This window comes from Eretmochelys imbricata, chromosome 6, assembly GCF_965152235.1.
Source record: "Eretmochelys imbricata isolate rEreImb1 chromosome 6, rEreImb1.hap1, whole genome shotgun sequence".
NCBI classification, from domain to species: domain Eukaryota; kingdom Metazoa; phylum Chordata; order Testudines; family Cheloniidae; genus Eretmochelys; species Eretmochelys imbricata.
In genome coordinates, this window is record NC_135577.1 from 67,692,084 (window position 1) to 67,710,231 (window position 18,148).

At 43.5% G+C, this 18,148-nt stretch overlaps 1 protein-coding gene across 7 annotated transcripts in view; it reads right to left on the minus strand.

Moving 5' to 3' along the window:
- The window catches only part of DPF3 (double PHD fingers 3), a 221,991-nt gene that overhangs the window by 58,326 nt on the left and 145,517 nt on the right, over positions 1-18,148 (minus strand). For all 7 annotated transcript variants that reach the window (XR_013346358.1, XR_013346361.1, XR_013346360.1 and 4 more), the window contains one exon: positions 9,844-9,981. Coding sequence is in view for 3 of the 7 variants with exons in the window: in XM_077818754.1 (XP_077674880.1) it covers positions 9,844-9,981 (138 nt within the window). In the remaining 4 variants the exon portion in view is untranslated. The remainder of the gene's footprint in view (positions 1-9,843; positions 9,982-18,148) is intronic.

Below are 18,148 nucleotides of genomic sequence, written 5' to 3' on the forward strand. Positions count from 1 at the left end.
GTGGAGAATTCTCATTTAGTAACGTTTTGCACGCACTTTGCACAATGGCCACACAAGTTAGGACGGAAGAATCCAATGCACCGCTACAGACTAGCGGCCGAATGGCTAGGCAGCAGTTCTGCGGAAAAGGACCTAGGGGTGACAGTGGACGAGAAGCTGGATATGAGTCAGCAGTGTGCCCTTGTTGCCAAGAAGGCCAATGGCATTTTGGGATGTATAAGTAGGGGCATAGCGAGCAGATCGAGGGACGTGATCGTTCCCCTCTATTCGACATTGGTGAGGCCTCATCTGGAGTACTGTGTCCAGTTTTGGGCCCCACACTACAAGAAGGATGTGGATAAATTGGAGAGAGTCCAGCGAAGGGCAACAAAAATGATTAGGGGTCTAGAACACATGACTTATGAGGAGAGGCTGAGGGAGCTGGGATTGTTTAGTCTGCAGAAGAGAAGAATGAGGGGGGATTTGATAGCTGCTTTCAACTACCTGAAAGGGGGTTCCAAAGAGGATGGCTCTAGACTGTTCTCAATGGTAGCAGATGACAGAATGAGGAGTAATGGTCTCAAGTTGCAGTGGGGGAGGTTTAGATTGGATATTAGGAAAAACTTTTTCACTATGAGGGTGGTGAAACACTGGAATGCGTTACCTAGGGAGGTGGTAGAATCTCCTTCCTTAGAGGTTTTTAAGGTCAGGCTTGACAAAGCCCTGGCTGGGATGATTTAACTGGGAATTGGTCCTGCTTCGAGCAGGGGGTTGGACTAGATGACCTTCAGGGGTCCCTTCCAACCCTGATATTCTATGATTCTATGATTCTAAGTTGCAAGGTAATGGAGAATCAGGACGGAGGCGTTTGTTTTAGGTTGGGGTTTTTGGTGTTTGCTACTTTAAATGAATACAGCAAATTGCTTACAATTAGATGGATGCCATTAAAAAGGGATTTTTTTTTACCCTCTTTACTCCTGCTCTATCCACCCCCTTCCTATCCTTTTTCTTTCCATTTATCTTATCCTCTCCTAAGTTAACGCACCCCACATAAACATAGGCAATGGGTATAATAGCCAAGGTAAGGCTAAGCCTACCCTGGAACAGCTGCTGCCGACCCGCCACCTGGGCTGCGGTGGCCCTGTCCCGAGGCCCCACCGTCTGCTGCTGCCTGCCTGTTGCTGCTCACCATGTCCCTCCTCCTTGGGGTGCAGGGGAGTGAGGAGGTAACACAGTGAGCCAGCGGTGGGCCAGAGGGTCTGGCAGGGGAGTGAAGCGGCTCGCTTGGCCGTGCACTGGGGCTGGCTGGGTGTGGAGAGACCAGCAGTTTGGCCCGGCCCAGTGTGGCTGGGGCCGGCAGCTCTGGAGAGGCCAGTGGCTTGGCCTGGTGCTTGGTGGGGCTACGGCCTGTCCAGTCCAGTGGATGGCTTGGCCCAACATGGCCAGCTCGGTGTGGGGGTAAGGGGTGGCTCGACCCGGGGTGGCTGGCTCGGGGGGGACTGACGGCTCGGCCCGGCGCTTGGCAGGGCCAGAACCCATCCTGTCCAGGGGCTGGCTCGGCCCAGCATGGCCAGCTCGGCGGGGCTGGCAACTCAGCCCGGCATGGCTGGGACTGGGCAGGCGCTCAGGGGGGTGGGCCCAGCGTGGCTGAGGTGGGCATGCCACGGGGCTCCTCCAGTCGCCAGGGGGTAGGGTCTCCGGCGTGCGGGGGCAGGGCCTCGGGCGGAAGGGGCACAGCCAGCAGGTTAGCTTCCCCAAAGTGGGGTTCACCCGCTGCTCATCCACATAAACAAATACTTGTAAATGGAACTAACATGCCATCTGCTGCCATCTCAGAATTCACTCTGCCTGTGTGTTCTACCCCTTCCCCACCCTGTGTCTGTCTTGTCTATTTACACTGTAAGCTCTTCTGGGCAAGGACCATCTACCACTCAGTGTTTGTACAGTGCCTGGCACAGTGGGGGCCCATTCTCAGTTGGCCTTCCAGCATTCGCATAATAAACAAGGGTAATAATAATCTTCACAGCATGGGGGTTCCCACTATTGCCCTACTTACTTTCAGCTTGATCCAAAGCTCACAAAAATCATTACAGCTCTTCCTATTGAATTCAAAGGGCTTTGAATCAGGCCCTTTGCTTCCCCTTGAGGCCAAATATTCCATAATGGATACCTAGGGGAGCATATCCTGAAAGCCCATATTTTGCAACGAAGAAAAAAAAACGGATTTTTCTTAGAAAATATTACAAGCTTCTTTATCTCAGACTTAGGCCCAGATTCCCCCTCCTGTACCTGCTCCCCACCGTTCACAACTACGTCCAACATTTGGCTGCCAGTTCAGTTCAAAGCCAGCCAATAACCCATCCTGTGTATTTCAAGTTTTCCCTTGGAGAACTCGATGATATATAATCTGAACCTATAGGGTAAGTGCCACTGTGCTTCTCTTGCTCTCTTTGCCCCCCTACTGCTGACAGATCTCATCCCTCTGGAGGGCTGACATGTTTCCATAGCAACCAGAATCCTAGCTCCGGTTGCCTCTGGTCTTGCCACCTGTTATTACTTCATCTCTCAAGTGTAAGGAATTGTAGCATGTCCCCTTATTTTGCTGCTCAAAATGCATCTACAGAGAATAGATGGACTCAAGAAACAAGAAATTAAAATAAAAAAATACATCAATGGGAGTTTGGGGGAGCAGCTGCTAGAAGATACACCTCAGGAAAAGCCACCCTCTAACAGAGCAAGAGATGGATTCCCAGCTGGAGATGCACCCACTTCCACCTGGCTTATTCCCAGTTTTTAATGAGAAATGGAGAAATTCATGGGGGTGGGTTGCAAAGGGAATGAATGGCTCATTGCACAGACGTGCCAATTTTTTAGTGTAGGGCAGAGCTCTGGATTAGAATAACACAAGGTAGATGGCATAATCTGTGGGTGTAGTGAAGGACAGGCCAAGTAGAGCTCAAATAAGTTTAGTTCACTTCACCCACCTTCCGTGTCTCTCTCTCTCTCTCTCTCTCGCTCTCTCTCTCTCACACACACACACGCACACTTATGTATTGCTCTCTCCTATAAACTATTCTTACAACTTTTTCATTAAAATTCATGGGAGGAAAAATGCAAGTCAAACTAAATGAGAGGAAATGGCCAGATTCTTTGCCATGCAAGCCTGAGAAGCAGGCTGCACCATCCAAAGAGATGTTACAGTCTGCACACATCCAGAACTGGCACCTCCCATAACAGCATTTTGGCCCCTGCTGGAATCAGTCTCGTGATGACGCAAGAAGCTCTGGCCTTCATGTGATTTCTAGCACCGCTCTATAGCTGTGATTGGCTGATCTTTCCCAAGAGGTGGGAAAAGCAGTCAAATCAGAGCTTCTGCAGGAGGCCAGTAGGGTTCTCCCATCCTCCCCTTATGAGCCAAGAGGAGTTTTTGGGTAGGACAGGGAGCAGCTGATGCCATTTTCACAGGAACGGCTATGGGGCTGCGGACCATAATTAATTGATGGGCTGTGGGTGGGCAGGTGAGAGGCTGGGAGGACACATTAATTAATTGGATTTTTTGGGTTTGGGGAGAAAGTGTTAGCTCTCTGAGATGTCAGGCAGCACTTTATACAAATTTGAGCAATTTGATCTCAGCTGAATCTTCTAGTAAGAGCTCCTGCAGCAGGGGGCCAAAATCGTGTGATTCACTGTAAATCTGTAAGAGCTGGCAACATGGTAATTGTCCAGCACACACTGGAGATGACCAGGGGGACTTTAAAAATGAGAAGACAGACCAAAAACCCATTATATTAAACTCTCCTGGTTTCTGGGCCAATCTCAGGATTGGGAGGGATCTGATGTATGAGTTTTGAACTTTTGGGGTTGGCAATACAGCACTCCCATCCTAACCGGAAACTTAGGGAGGGATTGCATTACCTGAGGCACAATCCATCCTGGAGTTCACACTGGGTCAGTGCAGCTCTGCACTCATCCAAAATGGGCTAGTACATTATGGGCACACATTGGTCCCTCCAATATGTAGAGCACTTTGAGGATGTAAATTGCACCCACGAGGCATGTGTGAACTCATGTTAACTAATTTCAAGCCCAGTCAAACACTGGGGGCTTTCTTGGGTTTGTATTCTGCTTTGGAGAAAGGAGTCAAGAGGTGAGAGAGAAAAATTATAATAAAAAAATATAAATATGTGAATTACACAATACAGAGGGCCCAAACCTGAGCCAGCCTTGGTTTTTTTTGAGGGAGGAAGTGGTCGTGGTGCAGCATATGATTTTCAAAGGCCAATTACTCAGTCAAATCAAAATCAATTTCCTCCAAAACACTTCAGAGTGCTTCTCCTCATTAAAAAGAAGAGGAGTACTTGTGGCACCTTAGCGACTAACCAATTTATTTGAGCATAAGCTTTCGTGAGCTACAGCTCACTTCATCAGATGCATACTGTGGAAAATACAGATGTTTTTATACACACAGACTATGAAAAAATGGGTGTTTATCACTACATCAGCCACACTATCAGAGGCTTGTTCACCTGCACATCTACCAATGTGATATATGCCATCATGTGCCAGCAATGCCCCTCTGCCATGTACATTGGGCAAACTGGACAATCTCTACGTAAAAGAATAAATGGACACAAATCAGATGTCAAGAATTATAACATTCATAAATCAGTCGGAGAACACTTCAATCTCTCTGGTCACTCGATTTCGGATCTCAAAGTGACTATCCTTCAACAAAAAAACTTCGAAAACAGACTCCAAAGACAGACTGCTGAATTGGAATTAATTTGCAAATTGGATACAATTAACTTAGGCTTGAATAGAGCTTGGAATGGTTGATTCATTATAAAAAGTAACCTATTTCCCCTTGTTTATTCCTTCCCCCTACCCCCACTGTTCCTCAGACGTTCTTGTTAAACCCTGGATTTGTGCTGGAAATGACCCACCTTGATTATCATACACATTGTAAGGAGAGTCATCACTTTAGATAAGCTATTACCAACAGGAGAGTGGGGTGGGGAGAGAGAAAACCTTTTGTAGTGATAAACACCCATTTTTTCATGGTCTGTGTGTATAAAAACATCTTCTGTATTTTCCACAGTATGCATCCGATGAAGTGAGCTGTAGCTCACGAAAGCTTATGCTCAAATAAATTGGTTAGTCGCTAAGGTGCCACAAGTACTCCTTTTCTTTTTGCGAATACAGACTAACACGGCTGTTACTCTGAAACTTCTCCTCATTGAAAGCTACTTTCCTGCCAAAATTTCTGCACCCAGCCATTTAAGGTCTCAAGAAGATTTTGTATGATGGGGAAATGTATGTTTTCACCTTCCCCACATTCATAATGAGTGAACAGGGTTTCCTCAAACTTCCCCACAACATTCAGGCATGGAAAATGTCAGCCCAAAAGGTAAATGTTAGGGAAAATTATGATTAAAAACAGAGGGTACAAATGGAACCTGTTATGCACCCTTAATGACAGGCTGTTATAGCAGCCACTTCTGCTATAATTCTGATGGCACCCTCAAATTTCATTTTAAAATGACATTTACATTCATTCCTTTATAAAAACCAACAAAGGAAAAGAAAGAAAAATGGAATAAACTAATGAGATATCTGATCAGGGCATATGCAGCTCTTCACTGAAAAGGCACCTGCTGTAGGATTTCCTGTAGGAAGGTGGGTGTTGGAGCATTCCTGCATTCAAATGTAGCTCCTATCACCTCCCCAGTGAGAAACAGCGCTAAGGCAGAGAAAGGGAGGCCTGATGTAGCTTTTCAGATTGATGCTGCTTGTGGAGAGGAACAAACAGTTCATCTCCAACCGAGGGGCTGGCTCTTGTCATTTATTCATCTCCAGCCCCCTGCCTGGATGGAAATAAAAATGTTTCAAAGAAGGCTGTGTGGGGGAGCTGGAGGACAGCTTGGAAGCACAGTGAGGTTAGTGCATTCATTTTTTATCTTTGAAGCCTAGGTATCTAATTATTCTTAGAATATACAAATGCCGTTGACTGATCTCTCAACTAGAGATTTGTCCACATCACAAGATCTGCCAAAGAAATGGGCAAAATTGGAAGATGCCCTGAACTGGTACAGCAGTTGGTCTGACAAGTCAAATCTGCATATTAGCAGAGCTGTGTGAGTGCTCTGGACTGCAGCAGCATTAGCAGAGTGTATGGCAAGTCCAGACTGGTATTGGAAGAGGTGTCCAGGTGCCTGAAGTCTGAACAGCATCTGTTCACACTATGACTGACTTTAGACACTGCTATGAGACCCTAATTTTTTGGAACACTACAAGTTATCCTAACGTTTAAGTTTTAAAAAGCAAAGTGCCACTCAGATGATTCACTCCCATTTAATAAGAGAAGGTGTGCTCCTTACAGACAGGCACACACCTTCCTGTTCCTTTAGCAATGAAATTAGTTTTATAATACCACATTCATTGACACATATATTTAAATAGACAGATACCAAGTTAATAAAAATCCCACTTTAGAAACCTTTCAGAATCTGCAGGCGGCAGCTACCCCAGTTCATCCTATAACATTAGGATGAGATGTACATATATTGCAACATGTGTTCAGTGGCAGATTCATGGACTCATCCTGGGCTCAAAGCTCACATGCCGCCAATGCCGAATATTGAAGGATGAAGACAGCAGAAGAGCAGGTTTGACATGATGTGGAACTATTTTGTTCTATTGTCAGGGTTCAGGTTTGCCTGGTTTTTAAACAGTTTTCTATAACTTCTTTTTCATGATTTCAAACGCAGCTGACAAGTATTTGCAACATTAGATAACAAGTCTGTATGGGACTAAGGCAAGTTTGGGTCTTGAAGGAGGGACATCCCCCTATATCAAGAGAGTGAGCTGAGATATAGAAGTAAATCACCTAACGCCGCATGGTCACAGCCTGTATTAAAAAGCATAGGCTGCCTTGTTTTAGGGGAAAATAGGAGGTCAGAGAAGGTGATCTGGGAAAGGCTGAACTATATGTCAGTGAGGCAGACAACAAAACCCACGCAACAGTGATAAGGAGAGTGAGAGGTTCAGAGGAAATGGAACATCCCACCTGGGTTGGTGGTTGTTCTGTGATACAGACCCATCAGAAGCCAGTCAGTTTAAATTAGGCTGTTCCTATATTAATCTTTTTTTCAGTCCCTGGAGTATATATGTAGCCATCCAAGATGGCCTGCGGGTAATTGAGGGTGTGGGGACAGAGAAGCGTTGCGAGAGAGATGAGAGACCATCAACTGTTGAGCTGGCACCAGTCAGAGGATCAATAACTGACTCTGGCAGAGGCTCTGCTCCAGAGAGGTTCCTTCTGTGTCAGCAGGGCAGTTGTTACTGCAGGTACTGCTGCAAGCAGTGACTGCACAGGAGACATGGGAGTGGTAGAGAGAATAAAATGGCAAGAAGTTCATACTGGAGCAGTCTGCCAGAACCTCGCTGCCACAGACCCCACTGCCCACAGCACTGCAAATTCCAAATGGCTGCTTTGGATTTGCTTTGCCTTTTCTAAATTAGGCTGCATGTATTTCTCTGCCACACTGCTAAGGAAATAATCAGTGCCTGCTGTTTACTGTATTTCTGGCCCTTCTCTTCCATAGATTGCAGATTAGCTGTTTGGATTAACATCCCCTCCTCCCCCCACAAGCCCACACGGAAAGGATATTTGAAGCCCAGACCCTGTGACACAGCAGACCTGTCAAATCTAATTCATAACACATGCCCAGCAGTACTTAGGGGAAAGGAAGGATCTGATGCTCTGGCTCCCCACCTTCCCCATGTACAAAGGGGCCATTTAATGACTGTATATTAGCAACATGGACAATTAGCATTCACATGGAAGATGGATGGCAGCATAAATTAAATACTGCCAAATGAAAGAGGGAATATGCAAGAGCTGATCTCCAGGCTGTAAACCAACAAACAGAAAAAGGGAATAAACAGCCAGTCCAGAGAGTTGCCTCCCAGCGTACTGTGACTCCCCCCAGCAGAAATCTCCTGGCACTTTTACATGGTTTCTGTCCCCACCCTCAGTGGCCACTGATTCTTGAGCAGAGAGAACATTCCACTCAAGGATCTGGATCTCAGAGTGATTTACAAATGCAAAGGGGATGCCTGTGGCATTAAGCTACACTCTGTGTTGGGAGCTGCACACCAGCTGCCTCTCCCGGAGGCATTGCACCTGCCTCATGCAAAATGCCTGCAGGAGCCCGGGAGACACACAAGTCTGAGCAGCCCCTGCTGCACTCTTTTTCAGAGAGCGGAGCGCACTCTCCTCCACAGTGGCCCAGGTTTGCTGGCTGGTGAGGAATGAAGGAGGCATATCATTCCATCCTTCCCAGCTCCTTTTGTGGAGTTTGGTGCCACTCATAGTGCTAACGTCTCCCTGAACCTCAGAACCGAAAGAACTGGGCCTGCCTCTGGCCCCTGTGCCAGGCTGAATGGTGGGGGACAGTGCCCTTCCCTGTTTGCTTATCTGTGCAGGGCTAAGATCAACACTAATTAATTAAGCCTCAAAAGCCCCATCAGGTAGATAAGTATTGTAGACCCTATTTCAGACACAGAAAACTAATCTAGAGACAGCATACAAAATAAAGAAACAAAATCCCCTCTCTTACAGCTCCCTGTGGGATAATGGCCAGATAGTGATATTCTAAAGCCTGCCAGAACAGTAACTCCATAGAGTAATGGTCAATTCAAGTTTATCCACAACTCAGCAAGTCAAAACTGCTTCTGGACAAGTCAAAACATCTTACTAAACATGTTAAAAATGAAAAGGTGGAGCAGAAAGGTGATAGAAACCTTAGGATTGCACAGCGGGATCAGACCAACCCAACAATGGTCAGTAGTAGATGCTTTGGAGAAAGGGGAACCCCTCCCCACAACCACATGAGACAATTATGGATTATCCTGCTTAAGGGGGAAATGGCTTCCTAGATCCAAGTTTCTTACTTTATACTTATGTCAGGAAGAAACGGATTTGCCCTGTATTTTATTCTTATAAGCATTTCATTCTGTTGTCAATAAATAATAAACAACAACAATAATTTTCTTTGAACTAAAATGGCATTTTCCATCTAAGGACCTGAAAGTATTTTACAAATATCAATTAATTTAACCACATGATCTCTCTGAGTGGGAGGCAATTATTACTTTGCACACAGGGAAACTGAGGCGGAGGAGGGCTAAGTGATACAATTCACTAATAAAATATGAATCTCCTGACTCCCAGTCCTGTGTCTTAAAAAGGTTAAAATGGGCTTTCCTGTGCCAGCAAACACACTATCTTCCCCCTACTTTGGTGCTAGGATTACCAGAGCACAGCCCTTCTGTCCTTTCTTGTGCCATCAGATCTGTGAAGTTAATTTTCTAGTCCTTTGATTTTTCCAGATTAATATTTAGAAAGTGGTATTTGGGGATGTGGGATCATGGGGCATTTGTTGAGAATTCTATACCATAAAACTGAGAAGGGAATAAAGATCTTTTCTCAAAGAACATAGCAAAGAGGATGCACTGACACGAATTGTGCATTTTCTTGATCTCCACACTAAGCACTAAGAGGCTGTTTGATGACGGGCAGGTGTGGCTCCCTTCCCTCTCCCCTTGTCATCTTCTCCCCACAGGAGCAGTGATGGAAGAGTGATTTGCGGCAGAGTTAATGCTGAGTTTGAACTGAATTCTTGACTAGCTGAGTGCAGCACCAGGGCGGGCTGAAGTTGATTAGCTCCACTAAACATCCAGGTTCCACTCATTCACAAAGAAGCAGAACAATCTTAGAAACTGCTGAAATGCACAGACGAAGGGGGAGGTAACATCCCTGAAAAAAAGATTGAAGGGATGACAAAAGCAAACACTACTCACGTTTGTGGTTCTCGTTTCTGTGGACGGGTGGGGAGCATGTCTCCTGCTCTTGGGCTTCATCCCCCTCTTCGCTGGCTAGGTGAGTGTGAGCATAATGGTAGCTCAGTCCAGGTCTGTTCTTATAACGTTTACCACAGACTGGGAGGGAAAGAAACATGAGGGAAGGGAAAAGAGAATGGAATATCAGTACCTTCAGCAACAGTGAGAATGGCCTTTAATACATCATCCCCCACTAACATCACTGCACATCCTTCTTCTTGTTATCTGAAACTTTGCAAATATAATGCTGATGAAAGATGACAGACTGACAGCCCTGCAAGCTAATGTCCTCTATTTATCCCCAGAACACGTACAGCACACTCAAGCTTCCCTACACTACACCAGCATTGGTCCCTATCCCTGGCCTGGATGGAGCATCTCTGAGGTTGAGAGGGTTGGTCAGTCTCCATGGCCCATTCAGTCCTTGACCTGTCCACTGAGACTGCCAACAAGGTTGTCTGTCAAACTAAATTAAATGACAATTGTGGTGTTGATGTTTTGTGATATAATGGGCTCTTTACCAATGGGAACCAGAGTGAGACCAAGCAGCATTGTTTCATGATTACTGACCTCGGGGAGAAGGAACCAATATTACTAGCAGCAAGAAAAGAAGAAAAAATCTTTAAAAGCTCTGCTTTCCAGATTTAAATCCAGACACAAAAGTTAGGAATCATCTATTGCTTCTGGTTCAAAGACCATTCAGCATGCTTCTATCCTCTACCCAGTTAAGCCTCACACTGAGCGTTCCAGTAAATAATATAAGAACATAAGTGATCTCTCTCCTGCCATCCATCTCCACCCGCTGACAACCAGAGGCTAGGGACACCATTCCTTACCCATCCTGGCTAACAGCCATTAATGGACTTAACATCCATGAATTTATCAAGTTCTCTTTTAAACCCTATTATAGTCCTAGCCTTCACAACCTCCTCAGGCAAGCAGTTCCACAGGTTGACTGTGCGCTGTGTGAAGAAGAACTTCCTTTTCTTTGTTTTAAACCTGCTGCCCATTAATTTCATTTGGTGGCCCCTAGTTCTTATATTATGGGAACAAGTAAACAGCTTTTCCTTATTCACTTTCTCCATACCACTCATGATTTTATATACCACTATCATATCCCCCCCCCCCGTCTCCTTTTTTCCAAGCTGAAAAGTCCTAGCCTCTTTCATCTCTCCTCATATGGGACCCGTTCCAAACCCCTAATCATTTTAGTTACCCTTTTCTGAACCTTTTCTAATGCCAGTATATCTTTTTTGAGATGAGGGGACCACATCTGCACGCAGTATTCAAGATGTGGGTGTACCATGGATTTATATAAGGGCAATAAGATATTCTCCATCTTATTCTCTATCCCTTTTTTAATGATTCCTAACATCCCGTTTGCTTTTTTGACTGCCACTGCACATTGCACAGACGTCTTCAGAGAACTATCCAGGATGACTCCAAGATCTTTCTCCTGATTAGCTGTAGCTAAATTAGCCCCCATCGTATTGTATGTATAGTTGGGGTTATTTTTTCCAATGTGCATTACTTTACATTTATCCACATTAAATTTTATTTGCCATTTTGTTGCCCAATCACTTAGTTTTGTGAGATCTTTTTGAAGTTCTTCACAGTCTGCTTTGGTCTTAGCTATCTTGAGCAATTTAGTATCGTCTGCAAACTTTGCCACCTCACTGTTTACCCCTTTTTCCAGATCATTTATGAATAAGTTGAATAGGATTGGTCCTAGGACTGACCCTTGGGGAACACCACTAGTTACCCCTCTCCATTCTGAAAATTTACCATTTATTCCTATCCTTTGTTCTCTGTCTTTTAACCAGTTCTCAACCCATGAAAGGATCTTCCCTCTTATCCCATGACAACTTAATTTACATAATATCTGTTGTATGATGGAGAATCCTCCATTAAACTTTGCATGTACTTATTTAGTCACCAAGTCAACAGGCCTTAATAACAGACTCAAGCCATTGAGATTCATGAAAGTACTTATGCTCGCATGACACTCTACAATGGGTCAAGCTTTATCACAAGGTTCAGGATAGCTATATATTAAAGTTTTTAATAGGAATTTATTTTTATTTGGGTTATTGCCTGTGAAAATGACAACCCAACCCTTAGCACTTTTCATCTTCAAAGCACTTTATCCAACATCAACTAATTCTCTTTCAAAGCCATTTTGTGAGCTAAGTCTCATTAGTACAGTTTTACAGATAGGATAACTGAGGCACAGAAGTTACGGGACAGATCCTGCAAAGTCTTACTACCAGACCCAGTACTTACTACTGAGTAGTCCACTCATCCCACACCTTGCACAGTACTGTTTGCAGGACTGAGCCCTAAGTAACAAGCCTAAGCCAGAGAGGCAGTTGGTGTCAGCACTGGGAACAGAACCCAGCAACTCATGGCTCTCCATACAGTTCTTAGGATCAATGCTCCCTCTAAGGTGCTCTGATGCTCCGATTCTGAAAATGCCTCTTAACCGTGTGATTTGTGTGTCTGTAACACACAGTGCAATTTCTAGACAACTTTATTTCACTGTGGCAGGTGGTGGAAAGCAACGCCAAGCGTGGTACTGCAGGCACTCCCTGCACAGTCCACCAGTCGTGGCCACAAGCTTGTCATCATTCTGTACACAGCACACTAAAAACAACGAACTCAACCTTTGGCAGTCTGCACCTTTAAATAAACAAACAAAACTCCAAGGCAAATGCCTATCTGCAGTGCTTGAGGGCAAAGCCCTGGTCTGGCCCTCAGCTATCACAAGGAGCTTGCAGCTCCTCTATTCCAGTCTCACTCTGCACTGCCCAGAGAAGAAACAGGCAAGCCTTCTTAACTGGCCTGTTGGCTATTGATTGGTCAGTATATCCTCCTGGCCCTTCTAGGCTCTGGAGGGCTATCTTGTTGGTAACCTGATCTGAGTGGATTTTCATTGAGCAGGGAATGCCAGGGGTCCGATGCCTCCTGATAGACCCTGCACATTCACCTTCCCCACATGCAGGAGTCCAACAATGTTCTAATGCTCAGCAAAAAAGCTCAAAAAGCACTTGTTCATTTACACTCCAGTAATCAGGATTGCACTATTAAAAACTTTTCTGCTACTTCTCACAAAAAGCAGAAGGATGATCCACATTCAGGAGGAGATTATGTGAAATTGCAGACTGTATATTGGTGAAGTAACATTTTAATCTCAACTTGTTCTAACTAATTTGTAAACTCCCTCAGAGAACATACCTGGTCTTAGGTGTTTGTAAAGCATGCTTATCTATGGCATGATATCAATAAGAATAATTGATTCATAATGATAACCATTCTGGTCCTATTTTTCTCCATCCACTATGGTTAAATAACACATGTATAACATTTATGTTATTTCCTTTATTTACACAAAAACAATATATTAAAAAAAATAAAAAAGTTAAAGAAATGCCTTGATATGAGCAGGAAACACACAACTTAGGCAGCAGCAGTGCAAGCTTCCTCCATGCTAGCCAGAAAACATGCTTCAGGAGGGACCATCTCCCAAAGTAAGAGGGGAATTCAGTCTGTATGACACATCCAGCCCTTGCCCTCTTTGCTGAGAGTTCCAACAAGGGGATCAAGTGTGAGGGCCTATTATCCAAGAGACCAGAATTTTTGGTTTTTAATAGGAGGCAGTAAAATGATGATTAGTTTTACACTAAAGAGAGGCCATTAACTTGGGTCAGAGTCCATTAACATAGGTGCAAGTCTCATTAATTTCAGTGGTAATTGTGCCCATGGAACTGAAAGGATTATCAGGCACCAAATGAATAAAACACAGTAGATCTAAGGCATAAGGGTGTGAAAGAAGGATAAAATGTTAACACTGAAATTCCCAGGAGACTGGCTGGGTCAGGGGACTGATAAAGTGATATGGTCTCTCTCACCTCTAGGTCACCAGGTCCAATCCAGCCCTGGTTGGTAATTTCCAAAAGACACTACTATATTATAGCTGCTTGGTGCACACATGAAAGAGTACTGTGTATATTCCTTGCTGGTATTGTTAAATATTATGTTAAGGCAGAGACTCACTTACCATTGTAAACTCAATTTTAACCGCTTGGTCCTCAAATGAAAAAAAAAAAGATCCTTTCCTCTTCAAATTTTGCAGGTGTCTTCTGTTTTGGTTAAATTTGTGGGGAATTATACAAGCTGTTTCTAAGACATGGGAATCAGAAAAATAGGTGGTGTGTTTTGAAGTCTTTTTTCTTTTTTGTCCATCTCAAAAATGGTTTGTTCTAGAAACTTCAAATTAAGTGTGATCAAAATATCTTAGCGAGACCTAGTGCACAAGATCAATTCTTGGAGGGGTGGAAGGCATGTTTAAGAACTTATTCACTATCCAACTAGAATATCAGAATAGCCCATCAACCCTGGTGGGCTTTTGATGGAGTGCCATGTGACTGATGGGAGACCAAAGCTTTTATTTTAAAAAAGTAAGTCTCTATCCCTTTTCCTTGGAACAATAGACTCCAAAATGTAACCTGATCACTAGGAAACTTTGTTACAATTATTTTTTTAAAAAAAGAAAAAAATCAAAGCCATCCCCAAGCATGTTCATATCACAGTTTTAATACATCACTTGCAGCCTATATTTGTATAAACGCCTAATCACAGCAACAGAAGTTGAGATGGGGAGATGGGGGAAATCTAAGTACAAACAACAAAACTCTAGGAAGGTCTGAGTAAAGTCCACTTTTGTTTTGAGTCTGTGTACCTCTTCTTTCATTGCCCAGATCCCATGGCCACTGGTGCACTATAAGAGTCAGACAGAAATACAAGAGAGTATCCTCCAAATTTAAGTTTTTCACAGCAATGGACCACAGGCTTCCTATAGCCCTTATGAAAAAAGTGAAGGAAAGATGGCAATTATACACTTATTGTATCAGTACAGACTTTTTCCAAATTAAAATGCCTACAGCCATAGGCTTCTTAAAACCCTTTAAAAAACACCTTTAATACAAAAATAACACTTACAATGAAGAAGCAGATATATAGGGGTAGAGTTAAGATTGTTTGGATGCCTTAAATGTATATATTCAAACTTTAAACTCACTGGGCTGCTTTTAAGTGTAACTTTAACTTTGAATTTCCTATCGGGGGTGGGGGGAGTTAATAAACAAGACTGTTTTTAGGTATAGGTCCTTTAAGAAATGTCTTTTAGGTCCTTTTAGAAATGCAATTTTGATCTCCCATCTTTCAGTATCTGCCAGATACTCTTTGATTGCATTTCAGAAAAGGAAATCAGATCCCACCCAGATCTTCCTTCATCCCACAGAACATGGGACACACTGGTGATACAAAAATTATCAGGCAGGCAAACAGCAAGAATTCACAACCCTTAACATTTTACACAAACAAGACAAATAGAAAACACTTATTGTTATATGGCTTATAGTACAAAGAAGTATGATTTTAAAAGATACAGTCCTCTGATTTATATGACTCTTATTACATACCTTGGAAAAGACAGATGGAGAGATGTTCATAGTAGATTACTTGATTGTTAAATTGATGTATCCTGCACTATCCCATTTATGCTCATGTGAATGAAAAGGAAATTTTAAAAAACATTTACACTAGTCTTGTGAGCTACAGATACTATTCACAGACTTCACTACAATATTTTAACTTACGTGTTTTTGTCAGTTATTTGATGAACACAGCCTAAGGCTGTACGTAAATTCTGCAACTGGCCCCCCTTTTCTGTAGCAATCCTTATGATAGAGACAGGGGGGTTTCCAAGGATATCAGCAGGCAGGGGCATTCCTGGCAATGAAGGAGGCCAGTGAACATTTAAGCCAGAGTGGGAGGGGGCCCACTGTACATGGCCCAGTGGATACCTTGAGGGGTTGGAGGATCTCAGAGGATCTGCAGGTGTTTGAGGCTGAACCCACAGCTTCTTCTTGATGGCCAAACCTTTCCACTCCTCACACTCATACACTGTCAACTCCACCTCTTGAAACTCTTAGGATTTCCTAGTCTCTGTGCAAGTTTATTTTTTGTAGGAGAGAAGGGTGTCCTGTGTTCTTATCCAGGCAAAACAATCACCACCTTCCCTAGGAGTATGCTGGAATAACAACTAACTCAGAACTTGGATGTCATATTGGAATCTCCCCAGACTGGTAATAGGCGATGGATCACTTGATGATTACCTGTTCTGTTCATTCCCTCTGAAGCACCTGGTATTGACCACAGTTGGAAGACTGAATACTGGGCTAGAGGGACCATTGGTCTGACCTAGTATGGCCACTCTTATGTTCTAAATTCTGCCTAATCTCTTATTTTCCAGATAGAATATATTTTATTAACCTCACCTATCACTGTGTTCAGAGATAGGTATTGTTAATAATTACTCTTTTATCGACACTATCACTTATATATGGAAAACATTATTCAAAGGGATTTTCAGACATTAACTAATTAATCCTGCCCATGCTCCTGTGTGGTGTTATCCTCATTATACAGATGAGGAAACAGAATCACAGAGGGGTTCAGTGACTTGCCAAAGTCACACAGTGATCCTTTGTCAGAAACTGGATTAGAACCCATGAGTTCTTGATTCCCAGTCCTGTGCTCAGAACACATCTCTCTCATTCTCTTAATTGCCAAGGCTGAGATCAGAACACGATCTTACAACCCAGATAAAACTATCCATTGGATGTTATGCTCTGCTACCATGCACCTCCCACTTAAATGAAGAATGTGCACTTTACAAACGTCACCATGTAGCTCTGCACTCCATTAAACAGCCTTGTATTTTTTTTTTTCACTTTCCTCCAGGATGGACACATCAGTCTAGCAATTGACAGATTTTCTCCTGTTTTCTAACACTGAGGCAAGTCCTTTAATCAGGCAACCAAACCAGGTTTTAAAGGATTTGGCCAGATATGCCTTTTGGTCCATCCTGCACTTAAATGATATGTTTTACATTCAGCCAGCTACAAACCATAGAGTGCTATGTTGTGGACAAACTGGGTGAGCAAGCCACATAATGAAACAGTGCAGATCAAACTCTTACTAAGCCTCATTCTCCAATAGATGCTCTTCTGTGATTTTTCTTAATTTGCTTCCAAATTTTGAATCTGAAATTAACATTTTACCCAATTATTTTATGGGAAAACAAGCCCTACTTAGAGACAGTTTGGTTATATACACAGGGAGCCTCACAAAACCAGGTTCTATTCCCAACTCCGTCACTGAAGAGTCTTGTGACCTTGGACAAGTCACTTCAGCTGTGTCTCAGTTTTCCTTTATGTAAAATGGGGATAATGATACTTCTTGTTTTAAAAAGTGCTTTGAGGTCTATGGCTCAAAAGGCTTTGTCACTAGCTATTTATTGGCTGCACTGCTCTCATTCTGAGACTGTTACACATGTGGTCCTTGGCAGGAGGTGAGCTATGTTCTAGCCAGCACTACACACACACATACAATCTGTCACTAGTACGAGACAGAAGAAAATCATCCATGTGTCAGTGGAAATTGGGGGAGGTGTGAGTGCTGCATTCTCACCACACCTTCTCCCATACATTGGTCTTCTTTTTGCTTCTGTTTTGCCTGCTTTCAAATGGCTGTTCTTTCTTCTCAACTGGAGGGAATGTCAAATGCTAAAGCCTAAATTAATCACTGCCAGGGAGCCATTTTGTGAAGTAATCCCCATCTCCTATTCTCCACACAAAAAAATCCAACCCGGTTTTGCACTGGCTCTGGAATATAGTTTCCATTATTAAAACCGTCATAATCAGACTCTGGAAGTTGGAGATGCCTAACATTTTACAGGTTGTATTTTGAACTTCGTCGGTGGAAAAGCAGTAGGTTTGGTTCTTGCTGATCAAGGGTGTCATGTTGCAAGTCTAGTTAATCACAATGACAAAATGGTAATACATTTCCCACTGGATTTCCAAACAATGTGTGGTTCTGTTTGGGCTGACCAACTGGATGTGCCCTGGTACCTACCTACTGTGCTAATTTCAGGCTACATGCATATTAAAGACAGAAACAAAACGTTTAAATGTCTTTTTTTTTTTTTAAATGTGACTATATGTGGTTAAACTAATTGCTGGTGAAAGCTATGGATTGGAAACCCTGAAAACTGATGGCCTCTGTTAATCTCCAGAGCAGCTGCAACACAGGTAGAAAAAGCAACAGAGTCCTGTGCTGCGCCACCCGTGTGCCTCAACCCTGATCTAAGTGGGGCCCACCTCTACAGGTCAGAGACGTGTAATCTCCATATCTATTTAATCCT